At 45.6% G+C, this 27,080-nt stretch overlaps 1 protein-coding gene across 1 annotated transcript; it reads right to left on the reverse strand.

Moving 5' to 3' along the window:
* Positions 1-13: 13 nt before the first annotated feature.
* Positions 14-27,032, reverse strand: CAPN8 (calpain 8). Its single transcript, XM_062571578.1, has 21 exons — positions 26,796-27,032; positions 24,856-24,925; positions 18,540-18,658; positions 17,167-17,300; positions 16,694-16,862; positions 15,701-15,784; positions 14,774-14,859; positions 13,378-13,452; positions 12,197-12,357; positions 11,318-11,493; positions 9,484-9,495; positions 7,554-7,765; positions 6,901-6,937; positions 6,522-6,587; positions 5,541-5,598; positions 4,951-5,015; positions 4,081-4,149; positions 2,612-2,690; positions 1,600-1,716; positions 936-994; positions 14-37 (listed from the first exon to the last, which is right to left on the reverse strand). The coding sequence occupies exons 1-21, from the start codon at positions 27,030-27,032 to the stop codon at positions 14-16; spliced, it is 2,109 nt and encodes a 702-aa protein (XP_062427562.1).
* Positions 27,033-27,080: the final 48 nt, after the last annotated feature.

The raw sequence follows: 27,080 nt of genomic DNA on the forward strand, positions 1-27,080 counted from the left end.
CATCTATAGTTGTTCAAACCAGTGTGCAGCACAGCCACTACGGGAGAAACAGAAGGAGCAGTTAGATCATCTGGAAGGTTCACAGCATGGTCTATCATGGCTCTCTATAATGGGCTCTGAGAGAAAATGCTGCAAAAGACTGGAACTGTATTTTTATGTTGTACGTGTAGGATCCATCTGCACTGGAACTTTGGGGAAATTTACTGCTGGGATGGGCTTCAGACCTTGCACATAGGGTTTCTATTGAGGAAGGACAAAGTTCTCCAGGGCAAGTTGCACGTTCTTTTAAAATTCCAGGACAAGATTATGCAACATACACAAATGTAATTGGATTTAAATAACTCTGACTGATGGCCACAGGGCTTCTGAGGCATCCTCTCCTCTTTAGAGACAGTCTTCAGCTGAGAAGACTAATTAGATGGACCTCTTGGGACCCCTTCCAGCTCTATTTCCTGTGATATATTTGTATTCTGCAAAGGGAAGACTGAAGCTGACTGCTTTTATTACGTCTTCAACAGGAGAAATTTGCATTATCAACAGTAAAAAAGACCTGACATCTTAAAAGGTCTTTTCTAATTCTGGCAGGTGGTTCAGTTTATTTTCAGCCAGACAGGAACAGTTTTCTACTGTCTGTTTTCTAAAACATTGACCATTGCCTCCCTGAAAGTAGACAGTAGAACATACTGTGAAAGCACTTCTTCAAGCCACTTTGGGTGTTTTGAACATATCTTTACTTTTTTAGTCATAATAAGTAAGTGTTTGGCTTACTAATTTGGACAGGTCTTCTGAGCTGAAGAGCTTTTTTGTATAAGTAAGCTTTCCCTTTGAATCAATATTTAATTTAATACTTACAATAGTTATTTTAAAGAAATGAATTTTAGTGGTGTTCATTGTTATAGCTTAACCACGTGGTATTTCAATTTGACTAGCCTCACCTCAGCCAAAGAGAGCTGGATAACTCCACTCTTGTCTTTGTCGAGGAGCTGGAACACTTCTAAAAAGCAAAAGAGGGAAAAAATGGATATAAACCCCAGAGTTTGGCATATAGAGAACCACTGTTTGACAAAAGGTAGAGGTCCAGCCTTTTACTATGACCTACTGCAGACCTACTGAGATTACAGCGGTTTTTCTCCTTTCCACTGCATGTAATTTCTAAGCCACCTCACAAGGCAGAACAGTTAGATCTACAGCAGCAAACAGAGTTGGCAGCAGGACAACTACAAAATCCAACATGCTCATATCTGGTATGATTTGGGGGATGCACATGTAAATCAGGTCTGAGTCAGCACTGTAAATGATAAAATGGTACCTTTTAGAGGAGATGGGACAACAAGGGGCCAGAGCACTGAACATAAAGTGTAGATAGTCATCAACCAGAAGAGCCTGGTAGATTATAAAAACATTTCCCCCCAACTCCACGGCCATTTGGACAAAGCAGCCTTTGCCATTTCTCTGCTGCTTTTTGGAACGGGCACGTTTTTGCTGGCTCCCTCGCATTTCCATGCACTTTGCTACATTCAGAGTTAAAAGACACCAAATACTTAATAAAAATCCAAAGTTATCAGGAATCTTCCTTGGCTGATGAAGGCCGGCACTTACTGAACAGGGTCTCCAGGCGGATCATGCAGGCCACAAAGCCATCGAAATCGATAGTCAGCTTGCTGCAGGCATAGCGGATGGCAATGCTCTGCTGCACTTGATTGTTGAGAGTGAAACCTGAAGGCATGGGAAGCACACAAATCACTGCCACAGCAGGTTAATATGCTGCCTTTGATGCGACTCATCTGTGGAGTCCTGCAGCTGCAGGCAGCTCTGGATGAAGGAGGGAGTCCATTCATCCCAGAAGGTCTGTTGGACACTTTCAAAGCCCATCGCACTATGGTGAAGGGACACATAAAGTTCTCCCACAGCATTTTGTCAAACTGCATATTTAACATCGTTTCACAGCATTATCAGTCCTCTGTTCCCTAGATAAACCCCTAATTAGTGAGTCAAGGGGATCCAGATGAATAGCAGTGATGGCAGCAGAGCAGGTTGCTCATGTAACATGTTGGGCTTTATTCAGGCCCGTATTAGTGTTATTTCTGTCTCTGGATCATTCACATAGCACTCCACTGGGCACAAAACAGATCAAAAACCAGCGCTTCTCTAGATGCCCATGAGCTGGCAGGCACTGCTGCAAAAATGAATAGCATAGATCAGAGATGATACAACTGCAGCATGCCTTGATAAGGCTTGCACCATCTCTAGTGTGGAGGAAGGTGGTGGGAGGAAATGAAGGGAAAAGAGACTTTGGGCATAGCTTCAGGAGAAGATGATTATATTAGGAAATAATGAGGCCAAAAATAGAGCAAGTAATAATCAGATGGACAAGAAATGATCACAGCATAGACAAAAATATTAATGGTTGAGAATGCAGAGAAGAGGACAGGGTTTGATGTATATAACAGCAAAAGGACTTAGTGGCATGTCAAAAAGCAAGAGTGGCACTGGCAACACTGCAATCTAGGAGATGGAAGCGGAGCAGTTAACATGCTCCACTGGCCTCTCAGTGCTTGTTTTTACTGGGGGATTGCAGTGGTCAGAAGGTATCCCCAAGCAGCATACCCACCTGCCTCACTGAGGGCCTTCCGCATCTCATAAGAGTCCATGGTCCCGGAGTAGTCACTGTCCACTTTCTTATAGATGGCCTGTGGCAGAGGAACAAGGAAATGTGGGAGCTGCTTTTAAAAGTGTGCCTGCACAGCAGTGGGGCAGTGGGGTTGTGCGAACACAGGCAGGTGGGCTTTGACTTCCACAGCTGGGTAATGACAGCAGTGAAGACATGGTCACATGAATTCACCAGAGGTTGGCAGCCAGAATGAAATATTAGGGCCTTTCTAGGGTCTAACCTTGGTTTGCTAGTCCATAGCTCTGCCATAGTCCCTGCTCTTGTAGCTAGACTAAAGCTAGACTGATCATGCCTGCCTTTGCTGCGTCCGCACCACCACTTTGCTGTGTAGACACAGGCTTAGATTTCTGATGGGCTGGGATAGGCGCTGCCCCTATCAGCCAGAACTTCTACTCATTGAAATGTTAATGAGAAGGGAAACATTTCAAGCAGCTACTGGCAAGCAAACCAGACTGGGAAGCACTCTCCCAAGGGCTGGCAGCCTGCCTGTCTTCACATTGCGTGGTGGCAGACAGAGCATTGAGGAAAATATCCTATCGTTTGGCAAACACAGCAGCAGACAAAGTCCATTCTGCTTAATATTTCAGACATGATGACAGATGCTTCCTACTGCCAGCAGGTTTGTTATCCAGCATTAGAAAATATGTAGGCCTAGAGCTCAAGCTGGAGTTGGCTCTCAGGGCTTGCTCTGCTGACGTAAGCCTCCTGATGGACCCAGTGCCTCCAGCCTGAGGGTATCTGAACACTTCTTCATGAACATCCATGAAAGATGCTCCGTGCTGAGCAGCATCAAACATGGTAGCAGCAGACTTGCCTTACAGGGATGTCACCAGATTTGCCCTTCCTTTAAACTGCTTGCTTCTTGGTGAACTTCTTGGGATATTAAATCCTCCATCAGAAAAATAACTGTAGTATTTCTACAAGATTTTAAAAATACAAAGATGCTAAATCCTAAAAATGTATGGTATGGCTTTTGGTAGATCCTAAAAACATATATTTCTTGTGTTTGCTCCAGCAGTTAACTAGCAAACTCTAGTGCCAGAGCATGTCTCAGAGACTGTGGTGCTCAGGCGATAATGTAACACACCGCAATGCCAGAGACACCTTCATATGAGCTTTAATAAAGCAATCAGCATGGTGAGACTCTGTCTTTTGTCCAGCAATGAAAGGGAGTCAATTTGGCTTTTCAGAAGGTATTGCAAATTATGGGGAATGGCAGGACTAAGGTGAAAGAGGCTCTGCTTGTGCCCTTTTAAATGGAAGGTGTTTCTGAGCCCTGGATCAAACTCCAGCTGCAAGAACGGAAGCTGACATGTATATTTGCCTTTGGTGCCTTAACCCAGCCTCAGTTCTGGATCTGCACTTTAGAGTTGAGAGGGAAGGGGAGACAGTCAGAAATATTATGTTACCAAATAGTTTTGAATCTTCATCCAAAGTGTCTTGAATTCTACAAGTCCCAAGGAGCCGGTCCCGTTCGTCTGAGGTTGTTAAGGCAGAGTTCAAAAATTAGGATTCCTCTATCCTCATCAAAGCTGGAAGGCAACTAGTTCTGCCAAAAACAAACCACCCATCACAGTGTAATCTTAATGCCATATTCACTCTCTCTTGTAATCTCCATCTCCTACAAACAGGCCCATATTTTATTTGCTTAGGGAAAGGGTCTCTAGGCTATCTGCACTCTCAAGGAATGATTCATGGGATTGCTAAACACCCAAGCGTCATTAGATCCACTCGTATGTTGTACAGTTAACAGTGGATTGAAGACCCCAGGAAACAAAGCACCTGCCTTGGGGGAGACCCCTGAACTGCAAGTGAACCACGGGAGCTGGTCTTCGGTGACGCCGCCGTCTGCACACCTCTTCCTGCAGAAAACCGCGCGCACTCATGGCTTTCCCCCTCCAACAGTTTCTTCAGCCTGGTTCTAGAGATCGAAGCTGAAGTTGTGCTTAAAACCCCAGCTCCCACCGAGCTGTCTGTGCGTCTCAACCTGGCCCCGGCCCGGGGACGCCCCGGCTCAACGTCCCTCCGCTGCTGCTCTTTGGGGAAATGCTCAGGCAATGGGAGGCAAAAAAGCCGGAGAGAGAAGCAGCCAGCAATGAAGCGGTTCAGGTTGCTGCTGCCCTGAGCTGAGAGAGCTTCCTTGGCCGAATTTTATGCCTTTGGTCAATAAAAATACATGTGCTGAGGCAACGAAAACGCAAACTTAGCCTTGTCTTGGCAAAGACACGCAACAGAGATCCAGAAACTTTAACGGTGATGAAATGACTTTTAAAGGATACATCTAAAAGGCTGATCATCTCCCTGCAAGTGTTAATGTTGAATCCGTCACTTTTAATATCCCTTCCTGCACACAAAGTAAGTAAAAATGAAAGTCAGAAGTACTTTTAGACCAATATTTCTCAGCAGGCCACCCCAGAGGTACTGGCCACGTTAAAATCTCGCTAGCAAAATAAATGGTCTGACATTGCACTGTTTCCTCCCAGCTGTGTGTCTCTCAGTTTATTAATAAGTGGACATTAAAATGGCTTTTTTGGTGCAGAGGCAGGGGATGCTCTCCTTTTAGGGGGTGGTAAATCTCCATCTGCCCACCAAAATCACACAGGAGCATGATAATAATAATTTCCCCTGGTGAAGGGGGAGGGATTTGGTAGCTCTGTGAAGGTGAGTGCCGGATAGTATTTTTTTCCCCCCTATATAAAGGGTTCAGCAAGTCAGTAGAAACTCAGCGGTGAGAGGAGCAAGGCGCCGGCCGGAGCCTGGCTGCGGAGCCCCGTCCTGCCGTGGGCCCCCTCCACTCCCCTCGCCTCCCGCTGAGTCCCAGCGCAGCTCATGCCGCCCCACTCAGCCTGCAGCCCGCGGTGCAACTCACGCTTTGCCAAAACCCGGTTCAGGATGGTTTGGAGCTCAGCTGCAGTCACTTCACAGTCCTGGGCAGAAAACATAACGCGGTAACGGGAAAAGCAGTTGAAGAAAACTGTACTCATTCTCTGCCAGCTACCTGGAGACTATTTTATCAACCCTATTCTCAGGCAGGTAAATCTTTAATTTTTTTCTAAAGCTTCCCATTTTCCAGCAGACATCCCATGGAGGAGATCCTCAGAAACCCATTAATATTTCCTTGCCTTTCAAATGGGAAACACGTTGTTTGTTAGGTGACGTGACCCAGCAAATATTAAACTTTTTGCCAGTATTGGCTGGATTGATTCCATATCTCCGTTTCTTTTGCGGCTAAAGGGGTACAGGGTCACATTCGAGATTTTCCAGGCTTATGGAAGCGACAAGCAAACAATACTGAAATTCCCTTCTCACAAGATAGAAAAGTCTTTCTAACTATGAAGAGGTTTTCACGCTTCGGTGCCCATGGCCATCAGGAGCAAATGTGACGTGCCAGCTGCAGCCTGGCACAGCGGCTTCGGGGGATACTGATGTCTGCCAGATACAATCAATAAAGAGAAATTTCACCCGACGGCTCTCTGATTCCAGCGGCTTCTACAACAGAAGCAAGGGATTGTCCAAATAGCCATTTGTTACAATTATGTGCTAATTCCACAGATAATTTATTTCACCATGGAATAATATTTTCACCAGTCTGACTCCCATCATCCATATTTTCAGAGTTTTTCGACACCTTGCGTTACCGAGTGAACAAATCACATTCTGCACCACTATGGGGAATATTTTAGCAGAACTGCTCTGTTGTGGAATAAATTGAACTGAAGCTGTGAGCTAATAAAAGGGGAGAAGTGCCTGGTCTCTGAAGGCCAGGAGTTAAAACAAACTGGCCAGCCAAATATTTGCATAATCACACCAGAGAGGTCACGATCTTTTCCTTTAATTTTAATCCACTTACCTCTCCTGAAAGCTTGTGAAACAGACTCTTGAACTCATCGTCTATATCTTTGTTATCGACACGAGGCTGGAGGAAAGAGATGATCAAGAATGTGACTTATGATGTGGTACTAGAAAGTGAGATGTGGGTGGCATAAAGCAACTTCACTGGGGACCAGTTACAACCATGGAAAATGCCTGCTTGCACCGCAGCAGTGGCAGAACAGAAGCGCTCCTTAAATCAAGGCTGGTCAGCGGGTTGCCTTCCCTTGGGACTAACCACTTTCTAAGACTGAAAAAGTTTTGAAAAAGTCTCCTTGCATTATCAAAATAGTCATATAATTCATTTTGAAAGAAAAATGCGTTAGAAAAAAACCAGCCTGTCCAGTTCAGGTGTTTACCTCATATGGTTTTGCAGCCACCACATCACCAATCACCCTAAGGAAAAAAGAAAAAAACAAAAAACAAATAAAACACAACAACGCAGAATGACTAGTTTACCATTACCCATAGAACAATTAAGAAAACAACGTTTTAATATAAAAGGCATTGCCAAATGCACAGAACAAGCCTCTAGCTTCCCTGCTTCCTGCGCTTCCCATTTCACCTCTGCCTGTACCACCTCATTTTAAGATATTTTCATTGGGAAATCCAGCTTTATTGTTCTTGCTTCCTATGCAGACTCCTAGTTCTTTCATTCCATGCCTGCTTTGGTGAATCATCACTTTTTAAAACCATCTCTTCACCACCATACTCACAAATCCTTCCCCGCACTCTTAAGTAGGGGCAACTTCTACTTTGTAGTCCTGGGGGTCCAGTTAGGACATCGCTGCTCGCCGGAGGCCATCTAATAAGCCGTGACTGTGTGTTTTGGATGTATGCGCCATGCAGGCTGGACTGTGTAATAAAATAGGTCCTAGAAATAGATCTGCTTGGCTGATTAATTGCTGGTTAAGGGGAAGCACACGGAGGACACGGGTCTCTGGCACAGAGCCGAACATTTTCCTTCGTGCATCTCACCAGCGAAAGAGGAGGCTTGACAGAAGATACTTACTGAGTTTTAGCCTTTTTCTCAGAAAAAACTCGAAGGCAAAACTCCCCGTTTTTGTAAGGCTCAAAAGTGGAGGGCACGATGAGGTACTCTCCTCGGGGCAGCTTCATGCGGCTGGAGACCTCGCGCAGGTTGATGTAAGTGCCGGACTGGGCTGCTGGTTTGTTTCTTGCAAAGAAATCACGGTTCAGATGAATATCCGTGCTATTTTCCAGCTGTGGAGAATATGTTTTGGTTAGAATTCATTTGTCAATTGACTGGTAAGCCAGACACTCTACTTCAATTTCATTGCTTAAAAGCCATCCCAATAAGTTCTTCTTAGCATGAAAAACTAAATCCGTGAGTGATGGCACAAAAGATAAGCGCCAGGACTCTGCCTGGGAAACAGTCAGGCAGATAATTAGAAGGGGAAAGTGTCTTGCTCTATAAAGATTATCTTCTCACATACCTCTTCACAGTCTGTGTTATAAAAGTAACTTAAAACACCATAACATGCACTCAAATTTGGTCAAATTAGTACTTGCTATACAAGTTGTCTCATGTATTGAGCACTTTTTCCTTTCATAGCCTAGTCATGAAAAAAATTTTGATTTCACGAATGCATTTCTTTGGAGCAATTTGTGCTCTGTGGTAGAACTCCTAATTCGTAGCAATTATGCTGCCTGATTTCTTTAAACAGACAGAAAAGAATAGCAAACAGGACAATATACTAGCATGAGGGTGAGATTTTTCAGGCCAGTTTAGAGGACTTAGCCAGCTTCTATTAAAAATATTAAAGATATGTATATAGCAATTTGGATTATGAGGTAAATAAATAGTACTCAACTTTTCCGTAATATTCATGTATCATTAAAAAAGTGATACACAGTATAGCTCATAAAGCACTGATGTAACAGGGAAGAATAGTATCTCTGCTTTTGAACCTCACATTCCTGACTTTTCCTCCACAAGGATGTCTTTCAAAAAGTATACTCCCATGATCCACAAAAAGAGATGTATGTTTGACACAGGCTGTGGAACACAACACACTGATAAAAATTCTGCCTGTCTAAGATCAGAGAATACAAAGGTGTTATCAAACACTTTAAGTTAATTCGGTGTTTTTCTCATAATCGGTAGAATAACAGGGGTTTTTATCTTTTGGGCGGTTTGAAGATGAAATTGGATTTGGGATTTATTCAACACCCTCACCACTTCTCTCCATTCAAGCTTCAGCTAAGTGGAGCTGCAAAGATTAAGAAGTCAGATCGCACATCTTTTTCAATGCATAAGGTTCATTTTCCCTTTGCATCTGCAAGGCTGCTAAAAGAGCAAAATTAATTGGTTCGTGACCACACATTAATTTACTGAGAGAGAAGGAAAGGGTTGAAAACCTAGGAAAAATTGGCAGCACAGACCACTGGACTTAAGGAAATCAGTATAGGCTATTCTTACTGCCAGACACCCCTGTGGTCTCTTTCTTCAGGAATGAAGTCTCTTTCCTTAATATTGACAGCTCTGAGGATTCAGGAAGGTTGAGCTGGGTTTGCTCATTAACAGCAGCCCCAGCTCAGAACGATAAAAGGAATGGATCCCCAGAGTCTGGTATTTCCTCTAAAAAACATTAGCTTCATTTTCTCATTTTTAGAGTTCAAGGGACCCTGTTCTGCCTTCATCTTTAATAAATAGACAAATTCTGACCTCTGCTATATGAAATCAAATTTCAACAAGCTTAAATGAGATCAAGATTGGGACTCAGATCTCTGTAATAAAAGCTAGTGCCCCAATCCCTTGGGAATGCTTATTGAGAACTTGAGATATTAGTGCAGTGATAAAAGAGCAAAGCTCTCCAGAAGAACTGTCATCAGCAAGGAAGAAGTCCTGCTGGTAGTCTTTCCAGTGTGACAGGAGGTGTCCATCTGAAGGTTAGGAGCCTTCAGCAGAGATCACATACCTCCGGAGGAATCTGAAAGGAAGAGAAAGAGCTAATATTAAAGGGCTGCTACATACATTCTTCAGCCAGTAAAGAAAAACATCAGATAAAGCCTCATTCAGACACTTATTTTTCATACTTTTTTACAACCACATATTGTAGTGTACAGATCTGCAGGAAGTTCTAGCTTGTGCTAGAGCTGTTCCAAAGGAAAACCAGGATCTCCAGCCAGAGGAATCTGCACAACACTTAATTGCTTTTCTCCAGATGTGATGGCGTGAATGATACTGTTGGCTGGAAACCTTTGGATGAGCCTTGAAATGTTCAGTCAGGAGACTCAACAATCATTTAGTTTCACCTTGTAAAACTGACCTCTGAATTTTTCAGAGCAGACCTAAAATCTACAGGTCTACAGTTACGGGAATGCTGATAAAAATATAAGGCCACTGGCCATCAGCCTGAGAATGAATAGACTGTTGTAAGGTGAATATAATGAGTAACAAATTTCAAGATTTAGTCCTTGCTAAATCAACCAGACTAAATCAGCTATGTTAACTGGTAACTCCAAATATAAGGTGGCTTTCTGAAATGCAATCAACTGTAGTGGGAGCACAAAATCTGATGAGAGCCAAAGGGATTGTGCGCCCAAGTCATGAAGAGCTTCTGGAAATTTCGTTTGTACAACGCTTCTGAACAACTTGAGATTGCCCCTGGGACCTCAGTCCTTGTTCCTTATATCCACCACACCAGAAGTCAGGAGCTCAGGGACAGGTCCTGTTACAGGATTTTTCACATGGCAGCTCTAGCTACACAACTTATAAAAGCTCTGCAGGGCAGGTGGGCGTGAGCTCACACGTTTTCACTTTCTCTTGTATAGGGATCTGCTTTGGATGGCCATCCGTGTTGCCCTAACCGGATTCCCTCAGCCACGGCATCAGCTGCAATGATGTAAATCTACAGCACTGAGTGACTTGGATTATGGCTGGATGTCTACGTCAGGTGGCTTAGGAGCCACTTCTTTCAAAAGAAAGCATTCGTCTTGTTAAGAGTCACTAAATCTCCCTAATAAGGAAAAAAACACAGAGGAAGCAGATGAGATGAATTATGTGTAAAGCAGAAAGGGACTAGGGAAAACAATTCCCAGTTTTGAACCATCTCACACAAGACACATTAGCAAAAATCAGCCATTACCATCTGCTCCCACCTGTGCCAGCTAGTGATCTCCATCCAGAGGAATCTATACTACATTTAGTCACTTTTCTCCAGATATGATGTGATGAATTAAAATATTGGTTGGAAATTCTTACATTTGCTTTTCTCCCCTCACATCACAGAAGTTAGAGATGTCCTTGGAGAATTTTTCCCTACATCATACTTACAGAGACAGAAGCAGAAGGGAAAATCAGGAAAAAAAAGCAAAACTATTGTTCTGAACCAGAACAACAGCATCTAGCAATGAATGAAAACAATTTTCAAATGCAAAGGGAAAAAAAATGCAAGCAACTACTGAGCATTAATGATAGGCTGTAATCAAAGCCAGTTATCTGGACTTGCCAGGCTCCCTCAGCCTGCCCCCATTCAGATGCTGAAAGAGAAGGCTCTCAATAAGATTATTGCAAATTAATTGCCTAGTTTTACACCTCCCTCTTGTTCAAGCGGGACAAAAACTGAACACAATTTTGTCTCAAACTTCCCATTTATCTGGGTCAAGAAAAAATGAGAGAATGATTTGCATCATCTTCCAAAATCCAGTTCTTCCTGAAGTGTAGTGCTGAATGTCAAGATGTTCACATTACTGATTTCTTCCAGGAGAACGGAACAGCAAACAAAACCTTAAATGATGAACAAACTATACCTTATAGAGTGAATAGCCGATACTAAGCAGAGCTTCCCCCATTCTCTTCTGTCTCCTACGGTTCTTCTGCATCAAGCCCACCAGCAGAGTGCAGCACGGCTCGTTCGCACTCCCTTCGTGGTCATCATCTGGTTCATCCAGCCGGATTTTAAACTGAGGATTGGTCCAGTATGTTGCTACAAATTCCCAAGGCAAAACAAAAAGGAGGAGATTTTGCTCTCATTGAAACCAAGATGGTTGCCACTTGAATTGCAACAAATATATGCTTGGAAGAACCTTTGCCTGGAGTTTGCCCATACGCTTCCATTATATTATATGGTTCTATGTTTTCACAGCAATGTCAAACATCAAGTGGAGCCATAGCAAATCACAGCACCCAGATATTTCCTGGGCAGTAACAAAAAAACAGGAGGAACTCTTGCCATTAATTCCAACCAGGCATTTATCTCCAGCAGATGTCCTTGGCTGAGGCTGCTTCTGGTGCAAGAGGACCAAATGCCAGCAGGCCTCTCCAGAGGTCTAACCTGAAAATGCATACCACACCACACTGCCACTGACCTGGGACACTTTCCTGGTCTATCTAACCCCTTGGAGGATTATTCCAGTCTGAAGCAGAAGGAGCGTAAGCAGGAAGAGCACAGAGAGGAGAAAGAGGAGAGGCATAAATTAACTGCGCAGTGGGGAGATAATGCCCTGCAGAGGAAAGAAGTGTGAATTAGATCTTGGTTTAGACTGCCAAGCTTTTGCTTATTATCTAAACCTTACAGGAAGAATTTCACCTCCAAAACCTGCCTATCTAAACCCCACCTGGTTCAAAAAGAGTTATTTTGTTTGTTTTCTTTGTTATTTCACCAAGTGTCCACTTGGCTATGTCTCTACCTGGGTAGTTTTGGCAGCCCCCAGCAGTGGAGCCCCGTCTCCACTGTCCACTAAACAGGGTCAGGTCCCACTTATTGACTGTGTTTCTGGTCAGTGTGTCAGGAGTCAGGTTGCAGATCTCGAGCCGGGTGAACTGCCTTTGAAAATCTGAAAATGCCATCCTGGCACACAAAAAGACCAGGTGAGTTCATCAGCCTGTAACAGTCAGAGCAAGCAGATCCCCTTCCCAATGGGGCAGCAGATATCAGTGTCACAGAACTGCTCAAAATTGCATTTAATCGTACTCTGAAATTTAAAGGTGGGTAGAAACCCCATTTTCCGCAGTGAAAATATCTGTATCTCATGAAGCCACTTGTTATCTGTGGCCATTATACCTTATGGGCTCAATCATACCATTTGCTACTAAGCACAATCACAGGCAAGCAGTCCCTCATGGATTGTACTTCACAAATAAATTCACTAAAACTAGTGGAACCATATGTGCAATAAGATGCTACCTAATACAAGTAAGAGCTGGCCCTTCTAAAAGAGTCACTCTGTGAAAAAAGAAGAAAAAAGCCTCAGTTTGGTGTTTTGCTCTAACTCCACTATTGATGTTTATTTTCACCATCTCTAGTAGGTCTGCATGAGTGAAAGACCTGTTGCATCGGGCTGCGAGCATGAGGCAGGTTCTTAGCTCTCCACTGCCTTATGCCCCACACAGTTGCTTGTACTGAAGGACGGCGGGTGTTTATCCTTTAATCCAGTCTAGGATGGAGTTTGACACGGGCTCAACATTGATCTGTGTAATCAGCTAACTGGGACAGGCTTTCCATTAGCTCTGGGTAAATAGACTCTTCCCAAGCAGATAATCTAGACTTTTTCATTAGCGTGTAGCATCTAGCCAAAAAACAAGCCTCAAAATATAGAGCATCTGAGGTTCATTCTTGCCACCTCATTAATTTTATTGCCATCTGGTCTCTATATTTTGGATAAGCACTAAGTTACGCAAGCTCTAATAAAAGGTAATATTTGATTGGGAAGGGAGAGAAACAAGAGGCTAACAACTCACATATGTCACTGGTACATTAGTAACTCCTTTGGTACTGGTAGATTTTTTTCCATCCAAATGAAAGGACTGCTTAGAAAGCATATGTGCACATAAAACATCCAAAAGATTAACTAGACTGAATGATTCTCACCAAAACTCTCCATCATCTACTTGCTTATCCAGAGCCTCTTTTTGTCTGCGATCGATGTAATTCCATTCGGGAGCACTGCAGACAAAAGACAAAAGCAAGCTGTTCAGTTGTTACATTTAATTTCATGACAAGAGCAGAGTTAGGGTCTATCTTGGGTTACAGCTGACAAAGGCGTATGTATTTCTGCAACAATTCGACCTTCTGCCCCCACAGTGGTAGTGCACCCAGCAACCGGACTCTGCAGAGCTCGGTCAGATCCCTCTGCAGAGGGATCACACTTCAGCTGCACAGACAGTGAATAAGCCTTAAACCGGATCATCCCCGTGAGGTGCCAGAATGCACAAATATCGCAGAGACTGGCGGCAGCTCAGGCAGCGCCTCTCAGCTGTGAGATCTGCTGGAATGCCTGATATTCTCCCTAGGGAATTAATGTAAGTGCCACTGTTTGGATCACGGAAGAATAAGCAAAAAGGTGGAATTAGAAAATATATTGCTTCTCTGCTGTTTTGATGTTACTGTGTGACAAGCTGGATTCTAGTTTGATCTGCTCCCATATAGCTGTAAAACTCTACACCTGCTTCAGCAGGGCTGTCCTGTGCTAGAACAGGTGTAGTAAGATTCAGATGTGGCATGAACATGTGCCTGAGGCATGCTATTTCTTGGGGTTGAGCAAAGCAGCTCTGATAAAGATAAGAATAATCCTAATTTTTGCCTGTATTTTCTATCCTCGAACATTATACATCAGCATCAGTAATATAGATCTCAAAACACTGACTGAAAAAAATATATCCTGACCTAAATGAAAGTAAAATCCATGTGATTCTAGACATAAAAATTAAAGAGACGTTTTTTCTGGCATTCTCATGAGACTCTAAGACCAGACAGCTCCAGACAGATATCCAAATTTCGAGGTCTTTAGTTGAATTGCTCTTTAGCTGAATTGACCTTTACAAGATTCTCCAGCAGAAATCCAATACAGGTCTGATGGAGAGCCCATCAACATCCTAAGAGCTGGAGAAGAGGCAAAATGGTTTAGCTCTACTACATTATTTCCCAGGAATGGAACTGATCTGCATACTCTACTAAGGTCTTAGCAGCATCAGTAGGGTCGGTCTGGGAAATGTCATCTTGCAAAATGACATGGATATGATTTGCATTGTGTTGTTCACAGCTAAAATGTAGACTGTTGCCTCTTATTAAAAAGCTGTATCTGCAGAAAGGAAGTGTGTCCTCTGGGTAGATCAGATCAATATCAAATCTAGCATTTTATTCAAACTGATTTAGTATCTTCCATGAATGTGCTCTGTGATTTGATTAATTGCATATTCTCAAATTAATTTTTAAAAGATACCAAAATACAATGGAGAGAGAGAGGCAGGGGTATGTAATAACTTACTTATCACTCCAAGCTCCAGTCCATTCCACTTCACCCCAGGGATTTCTAAGCCTGACTAGTTTCTCTGGCCGTCCTCGGTAATTAACCTAAGGGAGTCACAACAAACAGAGCCTGAGCACTTCCATTATCCCAGTCATTATGTAGCAACTGCTTTCAAACAAGTTAAATATTATTTGTACTTGAGTGATGCGGTCCATTATAATTTGCAAGAGTTAAAAGACACCTAGAGGTCTTCCACCCTTATTTGACATTGTCCTGTGCCACCAAGTGAGCTGTTAGCTGCATCGCTCACGATTTCATATAATGATAGCAACCTGCAAGGAAAAACAGCAGCTACAAAATTGTGGAATATCTACATCCTCAAAAGCAGGAGGCATCTCACAACACAGCAAAGTTGGAAAGAGGTTATTTGGTATGAATATCTGAAAAAAATCCAGTTTGGGGGGAAAGAGGAATATCTAGGGGTCCCTGTGCGGGAACAGATGTAGAGGGGAGCTTATTAACAAGCGCCTTTCACATTGATGCTGACTGGCAAAGTTCATGCTCTCGCCTCATGCGGCACAAGTTTGTGGTGGAGTGGCTGCCTCCTCTCCTGCTTCTCCTTCCCTTCCTCCAGTGCAGTAACAGCTAGGGCCACCAGTCTCTTCATACAATACAGGTTAGAGGTTGCACACTGTACTCTGTAAAACTACCAGTAGTGTACTGAGCTTGAGCGGGTGTATTATGGTCTTTTTTCTTTTTTCTTCTGTAAGGGCTGTGCATCCTTTAGCAACATTTTTATTTGGTCAGCCCCACAAAGACCCTGGAAAGGTGAAGACATTGCAGTATTGCAATCCCGAGCTATTTTGTATGCTGGTGAGTGTAACAGCTTCATCCAGGCTGGATGAGCTGGATAAATCAATGAGTACCTAGGAGAGGCTGGCTTACCTCTTCTGCTCCAGTGACAGAGTAAGCGTGTCCCTTTACCAGCTTCAGACTCGTGATCGCTTCTATATCAGCTGCACTAGTTACCTGGGGCAGTAACAATATACACATTTATTGCCACACATTGTATACAAGCACACAGCTTTCATGTACAAATTAGTACAGGTGAAGATCGCCAAATTGGTATCCACAATGAATATCAACATTCCTGATGCCAAGTATATTAAATAGAAGCTAGATCCACAGCCAAAATTCACATCCAGAGTTTTATACTCCTATATAGGCAGCCCCAAGCACTGCCGAGATTCAAGAAAGTACTATGAGATCTAAATCTAAATCCAGACACTCATCTCAGGTAACAGATCCAGCCACCTGCAAAGACACATTTGTGTGAACTTAGCTCCAGGCTATCTTGGTTTACATCCTGTCTGTCTGAATCTGAACTTTTGTAACCTTATGTGCCACAAACCAGGATTTGAAATCAGATTATGAAATAGGATGTGGAAGGCGTGGAGTTTTCAAAACATGTACAAACATCTTCTGTAACTTGAGAGACTTTGCATTACAGGTGTTGATAATTTTTAGGATTAAAAAACAAAGCTAGAATCAGACTGTAGACCACTAGAAATTACCTCACAGAGTTTGCTCCAGCAGTTGAATATCTGGAGCTGAAATTACACAGATTTTAAATGAGCAAAGATACTCAGGGAATGAGACAGAAGAACGGAACTGAGGAAGCTCAGTCCCCATGGGGTTCATGGCTCTAAGTGCTATAGCAGACTCTCTTTTAAAAAGGGAGGTATGAAAAGAGTAAATTATTTAGAACCCAGTCCAAAGGTTTTATCATCAAAATCAATAAAAGTTTCTCGTTGACTGCAGTTCACTTTTAGTTCAGACCTTATGACCAATGCCTAACATTGATCTGAGCTTTTGTTACAGTATGGACAAGGGCTCTGAGAAGAGGAGTGACAGAGTAAAACAGCGGCAGCCTCTTACATCGATGGAGCAGCCCAGCAATGACCCAGCTCGCAGAGCCTTCTGGATGATTTGGTATAGGTCTGAAGGAGCCTTCTTCAGTTCGTAGGACTCAGAGATGCCACCAGTGAAATCCTCAAATGCTTCCATAGTGGAACCTCCCGTGAGAGCTTCGTAAGAGCCGTTCAGCCTATGGAAGAGACAGTAGAGCAATATAAAGAGTAATCTCGGTTCACAATCATTTGCAGTGCAGAAAGAAGGGCTTGCAATTCAGTATCTCTTGGTCCTTCCAATCATCAGTGTGACCTGGGACACTAGAATTAAAGAAATTTGAAACAGACGGTTGGTTGTGTCCTTTATGGACCTACAGTAAACTAAAAATGGGAGGAACAGAGACTGCGTTTGGGTGAAGTATGTTGTGCCTCACACCATAACTGCTTGGGCAGTCAAGTTTCTCACAAAAAGGAATGCTGCCTCGCAGGTAGCCAGCTTACTTGGCATAGGCCTTCTCCAGCAGGGCGCTCCAGTATTCGCTGCCCTCCGCTGAGTGGACGAAGAGCAGCTCCCCGTTCTTGGTGGGCAGCCGGTCATCAATCACCACATCCACCCATTGCCCATACTGCCAGAACTGATGAAAAGATGAGAGAAATCACTGATCAGGGCTGGTATGCGTGTAATATTACCACTCTCCTGCCCCTATTTAATGCAGGCTCATGTTACTCTTTCTGTTTTGTATCAGCTTGGGGCTTCTGACTGTCATCCACTGGCCTGTCATCTAGTCCCCCTGGACAAGCCACTGTGGACTGTCATTCCCATGGACTCCTCTGGACTCCTCTTCTTTGTAATAGCTGGAAGAACTCCTCCTTCCTATGCTTGTGAGCCATTGAGTAGGCTTCTTAACACAGTATTAGACTTCTGCTGATAGCTAATATTAACAGCAACTTCTTGTACATCTTGAACACCAGAACACCGCTTGTGCTCTGTGTACAGGTTATGTAGTGGAGGCCACATAAAGCTACTGGGTACACACTATACTCTGAACTCTTCCTGTTCTAATCTACTCTTTTAATGCAAGATACCTTGAAGAGATTCAATTTTCAGAAAGCACTGAAGGCCATCCACTGTAAAAATCAAGCCCCTGTAAAAACATTGCAAGGAGAGGTGACCCAAAACTGGAAGCACCCAATAGTGCCAGTCTGCTATGAAAACACTGGAAAATGTGAGAAACATTGTGAATATTTTTTTTTTCCTTGAACACTTGAAACATTTCCTCTAGAATTCCATGCAATCCTAGATGGAAAAGGAAAAAGGATTATTTACACAATAAACCCTCTGCTGGGATGAGTTGGCAGAAGGGATGTAGGCTCCAGTGCACCTGCCCTCACCAAAAGACATCCTTTAGTGTCACAGGACAAAGCCATACCGCCAGGTTACTCTGGGAGCAGAGCTCGTGCTTGAACCTAACTTCCACATCCTCAACACAGCCTGGAAGGTAAAGTAGATTGGCTCAGTCCTGAAATTGGTGCGCTGGCTCTCCAGGAAGGAAATTTGGACAAAGCGGCAGGGAGGGAAGGGAAGGAGGAGGGATCTTGTCAACCTGAACTCCATCTCCACAAGCAGTTCAGACATAGCTTGGCTTGAGCCACATGGCAACATGGGTTCAGCTGACTTTAAAAAGCCAGTAAAATGTCAGCTGCAAAAAAGTACAACCTAGCCTAGTGAACATGTGTCATGTAACATGATTTAATATTTAACTCTGTTCCTCTTTTCTCTTCATCTTTCCCCCCATGCCAAAGACAAAAAAGCTGCTTTTAGCTAAATATGGACAAATTCTCTTTTATTCACAATACACAGATCATATAGGTACCTGAAAATGAAAGATCCCAGCATAGTCCTTTTGGAAACTCTGAGCCTTGGGAACAACGCGGTACAGAATATCCGGATTCAAAGTAAGAGATGCAATGGCAGCGAGGAGCCAGCAGTCACCTAAAAACATGCAAGTTCCAAAGCAAATAGTTAATTAATAGGATTATAATTATAATATAAATATTTGTAATGATATATAATTATATAGTTAATAGGATTATAATAGTTAATTACTCAGATTCTCATTTTTAGCTTTTGGAGAAGGTTTGGTTGACAGCAGGAAGAGTTGAGTGGCTAGTCCCAGTTAGACCTTTCTTTGAAGGTCTGAATTTGGACCAGCACTTCAGGCTATTACTACAGATTTCCCTCAGAGTCTGACAACAGCCAAGGTCCACTGGGAAGTCTGAAAGGAGCTGAGTCTTTTCTCTGGACTGCAGGTTATCCTGGAAAGGGTGGGCATGCAGAGCCCCAGCTGGAGGCTGGGCTGCCTATTTGCTGTGGACTGGAGGCTGAGTACATGGCCCTGTTGCACCTGAACTTGGTGCCCTGCGAAACTCAGTAACTCATGGCTTCTTACAGTACCTCAGTACTTGCACACTGCAAACATGAAGAAGGAGCTGCTTCTGCGCTTCCATGGTTCGGTGATGCTTTCTTAGGTGTGCAGAAAGTCTAGGAAAATTAAACTGTTCTGAAGGTACTAAAATCTTCCTGGTTCCCCATGGATTATCTGTGCCTAGATTTAGTTTCTTTGTGTAGGTGCATGTTCTGCAGAATAAATCAGCCTAGCAACTCTTCCTTCAGTGGAAATAAACTAACGGAGAAAGCAATGAAAGAGTTCAAACCGTAGCATGGCTTAATATCTCAGAGCAATAGTGAACTCTTTATATTGATTTGAGTCTTGTGTTGCAATGCTGCAATGAATATGATTTGTAATGCTAAGATACTAGGGAACTTGCCCAGTGCTATGTGCTTTCTGCTCTCTCTATCCCTGCTGGGAGATACCCAGATGCCTCATGTGAGCTGACCCAGAAACTGCTGCTCCCAGTTAGGCAAGAATAGGCTTGAGGAACACCTGCAAAGAGGAGCCCCAAGCATGATGGACTGTAACCTTCCCATTTACGTGTGTTAGGGGCTGCTTGCTTGGGAATAGCACCTGAGGAGACAGTCCTGTGTGTGCAAAGCACTTGAGCTGACTGATCGGATGTAGGTGTGAAAGGGTGACCTGATGCAGGTGTGAAATGTGCCAACGGGGAGGCAAAGCAGGGTGCTGGCACGTGAGCCGCTGCTGAGCCTCCCACAGGATTGCCCCACACCATCCAGGCTGGCTACGGTCAGGAAAGGGCACTCAAGATGGAAGGGGGTAGAAAAGGGCTGGATTATCCATTTCCCCCACCATCTGCATTTCTCCTGCGAAGAGAATAAAAATGCTCATCGTGCTCATCCTACACATGTGAAGGTTGAAGAGGAAGTGTGAGGCAGGTTAAATACTACTTTAGAGGAAAGCTGTTTGAGCCAAGAGCTCTTACTTGAAAGCTAAGATCCCCTTGCAGAAGAGGAAATAAATTAAAATAAATGGCTCATAAAAAGTTTAAATTGGAAATAGAGGAAGTTGCTGCTGTGCATATAGAAGAGAGTCCAGAAGCCTACGCCTCTAGAGCAATTAGGAGCAAAAACTTTCTCAAGCTCACCTTCAACTTAGTTACGTTACAAAGTGCTTGCATTCAGAAAGAGAAGGCTGTGTAAAATAAGCAAAATTGGGAGAGTACATGAGGGTATAAAGGCATTAGGAGCTTCGTCTCCCAGCGAAACATAGACACAAGAAAAAGCAAGACCGAGAGCCCTCAGACCTGCTTTGCAGCTGTTTCTCTAGGCTTTCCTTGGTACGTGCACGTGCCTTATGCCATTATCATTACTCTTTCCCCTTGGAGAGGGAGAAATAATGGTGCCAAGTCCAGGGAACAGCTCTTCACAGGAGGAAGATGAAGAGTCTTATAAAGTTACAATTGAAACCCTTATTTTTTCAGTTATCCCCAGCTTTCTTGCTTCCCAACCGCTCCTGGCCTGCTGTGAAGCACAAAAGGCTGTTTCTGAGCAGATGCCAGAGCAGGGCTCCTGGTGTCCCTGTTTGTCCCCCTGTGCCCTGGGGAGGCTGCAGGAGGTCTGTAGGAGTGACGAGGTGGTGCGCTCCCAACATGTAGCGTCTGGAAGGGCTTCCCCCTCCCTGGCTCAGACCAAGCTTTTAGAGCCAGCAAAATCCTTTGCAACTGTCTAGAGTATCAATTAACCGGGAGAACGAGTGACATTGGTGTGGACGCCTCTGCCTCTCGCAAACGTACAATGCACCCTAACCTCCTGCGGAAGCGTCGGGGGCAAGCCTGCTTGAAGTATTACTGGAAAGAATTGTTTTGAAAGAATTGCAGGGCTAAACTTTGTCTTAAAGATTGCTACGCTTGCCTTGAGCAACGCAAAGTCTCATCGCTAAACCCTACTTGGGAGCCTAATAGCTTTGTCTAAGCTTTTGGCTGAACAAGTATTAACCATGCCTTCAGAAAGGAAGAAATTGGGAATTAGCTGTTGTGTTTTAATGAGGATGCAAGAATCTGTGCATACCAAGGAACTTCCAGGATGGGTTCTACATTACACAGCCTGTCTCTTATCTTCTTGTACACCACGATGGGATCTCAGCCTGTAAGTAAAGTTTCTTGGCTCTACTAGAATAATAAATTGCTAATTGAAAAAAAAAAAAAAAAAACAAAAAAAGTGCAAGCTGATAGTGCACATTCATTTCTTCAGAGTTCAACACCATTTTGCCAGCAGCAGCTTTCAGAGTTTTGCATGTGGTTGTGCCTGTGCATGGCACAGCAGAACACACTCTCTGTCCCTGGTAAAGCAGCCTATGTATGACCATTAAAACTTGTCGTAATACAACCACATATTACAAGTCACCTTTCAATATGTGAGGAAACCATTAGATTCCATTTCTAAAAGTGCATCTAGAATTTTTGGAGCAAGGGAAAATGAGGCCAATTGGCCAAAGAATTAAATATTTAATTAGAATGTATTTCCAACACAGTTGCAGTCAAAAAAAATGACAGCAACAAAAAGCATTTCTGCTCACTGTATATATTTGAAGTTGTACTCTTTTTAGCTTACAAAAATAAAGAAGCCTTCCTGGCATTGACCCTGCAAGGCTGTGTCACCTACAGGTACATACTCTGCTTTCTGTTGAGTCTCATATTTCATCAATAGAAGTTTCAAACAGCTGCCAATTACAATACTTGCTGCTGGTGATATATGTGCTGAAAAGGAGCCAGTTTGATTCTTGGACCCAAAGTCATTTGTAATGCTAGTGAGATCCAATTCTTTTTTTTTTTTTTTTTTTAATTTTAAATGAAAAATTCAAACCTTGAGTTTGTGATGGAAACATGAAACCTAGCTATGCATATATATGCAGTTCTGAAGAATTACTTTGACTATTAGCATACCTCAGATGAAATCACTCCCTGCTCAGAGATGCGTGGAGAAGGCCCATGTTTCCAGTGCTAGGCAGCAGGCTTCCTGCTTTACAAAGCTAACCGAACTGCTCTGGTGACCACTGCATCTGGGGCGAGCAGGGAACTGCACCTCTTTTCTATGTTAATGATGTTTACCCAAGTGCACTGCACACACATAGGCCATAAAATTAATGAGGAATATGATTAGTTTCAGTCCCTACAGAGAAGCATTTGGTTTCTGCTTAGCTACCATCCAAGCATCTACACTGAAGCACCTTCATGGACCTAGGGCTGAGCTTAAGCCAAAAGTCCAAAGCATCCAGCTCCACCATCTCCCTGGCCCGTATAGAGGCCTTTCTGCCCTGGCTGTGTCCTGGCTGCCGTTTCTGCAAGAAGGGACCAGGGTTCAGTCCTGTTGCTCTGACTTCCCAGCACACCAAGCAGATCTGACTCCTGGTTTTGCTCTATCTCAGAGCTGCTAAAAGCTTTGGTTGCTTTCAAATCTCCGCGATGTTCTCAGAGCTGCTGTAAGGCAAGATGCCCCCAAAATGAGCCTGCATGAGGATGCTCTCCTCCAGCCTGAAGCCGGGGAGCTGAGGCGCAGGGAGCACTTGCTGCTCCTTCCAAAGCAAAGCAGCTTTACCAGCGCAACTGGTGTGGATCTAGAAAGCTGTACTAAATTGAGAGGGTTTGGGTATGTTTTCTATTCTTTTAAATTAAATCTTTGCCACTTGCTACTTAAGACCTTCTGCAAACAACTCTGGGGTTAACTTATTCAGCTAGCTATAAGAAAACTTGATAAGTCACCTGTAATAACTAAGACTATGCGACTGTATTTCAAGTTTTACTAGGCTATCAAAAGGATACAGTTCAAAGAGCGTTTTAAAATATTTCAGGTCTTTCAAGTTCCCATCAAACTTCCCAAGCTGATATTTATCCAGCTTATGCTGTTGTCAAAGAAATAAGTTTAATGGAGTGAGACTAACTCTGGCTTTTCTTGTTCCTTTTGTTCATATAAACCCAGACCTGCAGTGTTATTTTTAAAAGAAAAGGAACATGTCAGAAAAAAATATTAAAAATAGATTTTATTACCCTAAAGGACTTGTTAATGGGTCACATACACTACTTATGTAAATACGTAATCGGGGTCTGTTCAATAGAAGTGTTTTACATGAGGGCTTTAACAACAAGTACTTTGATGTTTGAGGCATTGGATCAAATAACAAAAAAGCATAGTGTGCCTCAGCAATGTTAAGCAAATACCCGAACACTAAAAGATTATCCCCATGCCTGTATTCTGAAGTTCGTATGTAGAAGTGGTTGTAAACAGCCTCTCAGAACCAAAACTGGATTTTCTTCGCTCTCTTATTCTTTTCCCTCGCAGAAATCTGGGGTTTTTTGGTTTGGGATTTTTTTTTCCTCCCTGTTTAGAGAGAACAGTCAGCTCCTAACAAAAGCGGAGTGGGATTTTGGGGGCCTTTCTTGTGAGTTTAGGGGCAGCTTTCTGGAACAGCACGTGGGGGCTCGGCCCACAGGATGCCGAGCTGGGAAGCCGGCAGTGCCCCCGTATTGACGGGAGGTGTCAGGGCCCAATTCTGTTGTTACCGCTATCTAACGGATTTTGGCACTGCTCTGTACTGAAAGCCTGTCAAGCCCCACAAAGGTCCAGGAGTCCTTAGAGACATTCAGGAGGTGACAGAAATAAAAAGGGGCTCAAGGTGTTTGCAGTCAGTTTCTAGGCTTAGCACAAATGATGCATTGACCTCTTCTAATTCGAGAGCAGGTAATGTTCCTCAGCTCTTTAGCTTGTAAGCTGCCAAGGAAAATGAGGCTTTACTGCAGGCATTTTATTTTTAATGCTGTTATAGAAATTTCTCAAATTGGAGGTGACAAGACATGTCGCTTATATTATTTGTCAAAGCAATTCTCCTAAAACTCAGTAAGTGATTCCCTGTACTCTGCTCTAGCATCTATCGAATAAATATCCTGGAGCAAGTATATGATAGGGCATCTTATTTTTAGCATGTGGAACATAGGCATACACACTGGGGAATTTTTTTAGCAATTGCTTTAGTGGTGCTGTGTTTACAGGACTAGCACTGGTATCATTTATTGCCAACGACTTGAAGAAACTGTTTGAGTTTGCACATTATTTGCACAATAGATGCCAGTACAGTAAGGTCAGAAGTGCTGCAGTGAGCAGCACACAAGTGAGAAAGGCTGGTTTCTCCGCGTCTGATCTATCAAGTTCTCATTAGCAGAGTTTCAGGGCTCCTGCCTCTGTATGGAGTCAGGAGAGGCTGCTGCTGCTGCTGTCTTTGGAAGCTGGATTTTGTCAGCTGGGGACCCAGGAATGAGGGCCCCGACAGCAAGAATAAAAAGCACTTACAGCTCCCTTCTGAGCGCCAGCCTAAGGGCTCTGCGCAGACGATGACAAGCACTGGCGCTCACGGCTCTGCCCGACAGCTGCACACACACGGTGAGCATTCAGCATGGAGGGTCGGGGTTGAGGGGGCGGGTTGGGTTTGGGTTTTTTTTTTTTTTAGGCTGTGGTCCTCGTTTCTAGCGCACGCTTGCAAGCGGATGGGCACAACCCTCGCTAGCGCTTGCTCCCCTTCCCGAATGAAACCCCGAAGGACCAGGCTACAGGGTCCAGTGTCCTCCGTGCCCCTCACCACCGGAGCAGGGGAGCCTGGCTTGGGGCTGCGGGCTCTGCCCCAGCCTGCCTATAGGGTAGCCAAGAGGATGTGGTGTATGAGCAACTTTTAAATTAAGCTTTGGGGTTTTTTCTTCCAAAATAAAATTCAGAATTTGTCTGCTTACCCAGGGCTCCTTGGCAGATGTCTGTTCGAGTAGCTCCTCCAACTATAAACTGAGGGTTGGGGCATAACTCCTGGAAAGAAACATTTTGAGAGCATGTGTCATCCTTCCTGGCCTGAAAAGTTCCCATTTCTTGTTCATTGTTTCAACATGAAGTTCAGAAAATACGAAACATTTCCAACATTTCCTAAAAGTGCACACCTCCTCCTTTCTCCCACTAACCAGCTGTCACAACCGCGTTGCATCATTACATTGCAACCTGCCCTTCCTGGGGGGCCGCGAGCCAGATCCCGAGGCCCGTTGTCACTGGAGACTGCCAGTGCTACGAGTGAGACGTTTTGCAGGTCTGAGGACAGCGGGGAAACCCAACTTTGGGCTTCAGACCTGGTTCTCTCCCGCCCAGCTCCCCTGCCCCAAGCTTGCTTCCCACGCTAACACTCTTCCTAGCGACTCCGCTGTTCCCCCCGGCCCTTAGGGGTCGGCCAAGCGGGTTGACGTTGACGTTGATGGTTCTTCTTCTCCATCCGGCTCCGGAGAGCGTACAGCAGCACTCGGCTGTGCCAGCGGGCAGGAGGAGGAGATTGCTGCCCGGAAGAGTCGTCCGTGGGTTTCTTCCCCACCTGCCGAACTGGAGCCACATTAGGCTGCAGCCCCTGACGGCATCAGCAGCATGTGGTACGTTACTCGCTTGGACACTTGTCTCCTCTGAGCCACTGCCTAGGGTCACATCGGTGTTCCCAGTGTCTCTGTTTTACGAGAAAAAATTTCTACGCCTTGAAATTTTCCTCCCTTTCCCTCTCCTTCCCTCCCCTCCTGAGGAAGGTAAGTCATCGCTGGGTTTTTTCCTTCCTCCCTCCCCCTTTTTTCCATTTTTTTTTTTTTTTCTTCTTGCTATCTCAGGGAGGGGTGAAACAAGGAAAGAGGAACGAAGTAGGGACAGAAGCAAACGGCTGGAAAATGAGAGGCCAGAGAAACAGCGAGGCCCTCACCTGGCGGCTCTAAAACAGTTCTCAGCACCTAACCCCTCCTGACCAGAAGGGCTATGTCAAACGAACGGGCTGCTTACAGGATGCACGCGCCTGGGAAACGGCGGCCGCTCGGCGCGGCGCGGGGTGGCGCGGCGCGAGGGGTCCTCCCGGGCCTGCCTCGGAGGGGCGCGGGGCGCGGACGGGGCCCTCTCCGGAGAGCCTCGGGCCCCGCGCGCACCTCTCCGGCCCCGCGCGCACCTCTGCGGCCCCACGCACACCTCTCCGGCCCCACACGCACACCTCTCCGGCCCCACACGCACACCTCTGCGGCCCCGCGCGCACCTCTGCGGCCCCGCGCGCACCTCTGCGGCCCCACACGCACCTCTGCGGCCCCGCGCGCACCTCTCCGGCCCCACGCGCACCTCTGCGGCCCCACGCGCACCTCTCCGGCCCCGCGCGCACCTCTGCGGCCCCACGCGCACCTCTGCGGCCCCGCGCGCACCTCTGCGGCCCCACGCGCACCTCTGCGGCCCCGCGCGCACCTCTGCGGCCCCGCGCGCACCTCTGCGGCCCCACGCACACCTCTCCAGCCCCACGCGCGCCTCTCCAGCCCCACGCGCAGCCCTCCGGCTCCCCACGCACACCTCTCTGGCCCCACACATACCTCTCCGGCCCCACACATACCTCTCCAGCCCCACGCGCACCTCTGCGGCCCCACACGCACCCCTCCAGCCCCACGCACACCTCTCCGGCCCCACGCGCACCTCTGCGGCCCCGCGCAGCGGGCTTGGGAAGCTTGAGGGAGAGAGCAAGGACGGATGCTCTCGGGAAGCTGCCCGGGGAAGGCCGGTCTCCCCCTTTGCGCCCGGCAGCGGGGAGGTAACGGAGGAGAGGAGGGGAAGCGTACGGGCCGGGCGGCCGGCGGGCTTCGGTCGGGCCCGGAGCTGGCGAAACGCGCGGCAGCGCGGCCCGTACCGTGGGCCGCTTCCAGGCGACGCCCTGCGTCCCGGGGGAGCCGGGCCCCAGCTGGCCGTAGCCCAGCGCGGAGGGGCAGGCCGGGAACTCGTCGTCCTTGAAGAGCGCGCCGGCCCGCAGGCAGCGCTGCCGCAGGGCCGCGTAGCGCTGGCCCAGGTGCGGGGCGGCGCTGGCGGCGGAGCCCAGCCCGGCCGCCGCCGCCCGCTCCCCGCGCAGCCGGGCCGCCGCGCCGGACATGCCGCCGCCGCTCCCCGCGCGTTTGCGCCGCGACTTCCCTGCCCCTTC

This window comes from Rhea pennata, chromosome 3 (genome assembly GCF_028389875.1).
Source record: "Rhea pennata isolate bPtePen1 chromosome 3, bPtePen1.pri, whole genome shotgun sequence".
Lineage (NCBI taxonomy): Eukaryota > Metazoa > Chordata > Aves > Rheiformes > Rheidae > Rhea > Rhea pennata.

Excerpts from the sequence above, each read along its gene's own strand:
- CAPN8 (XM_062571578.1), bottom strand. The coding sequence starts at position 27,032 with ATGTCCGGCGCGGCGGCCCGGCTGCGCGGGGAGCGGGCGGCGGCGGCC. Across the intron at positions 13,453-14,773 it reads ACTGGAGCTTGGAGTGATAA|TGCTCCCGAATGGAATTACA; the intron begins GTAAGTTATTAC and ends TTTTGTCTGCAG. Across the intron at positions 6,938-7,553 it reads GAGAAAAAGGCTAAAACTCA|GGTGATTGGTGATGTGGTGG; the intron begins GTAAGTATCTTC and ends TTTTTTCCTTAG.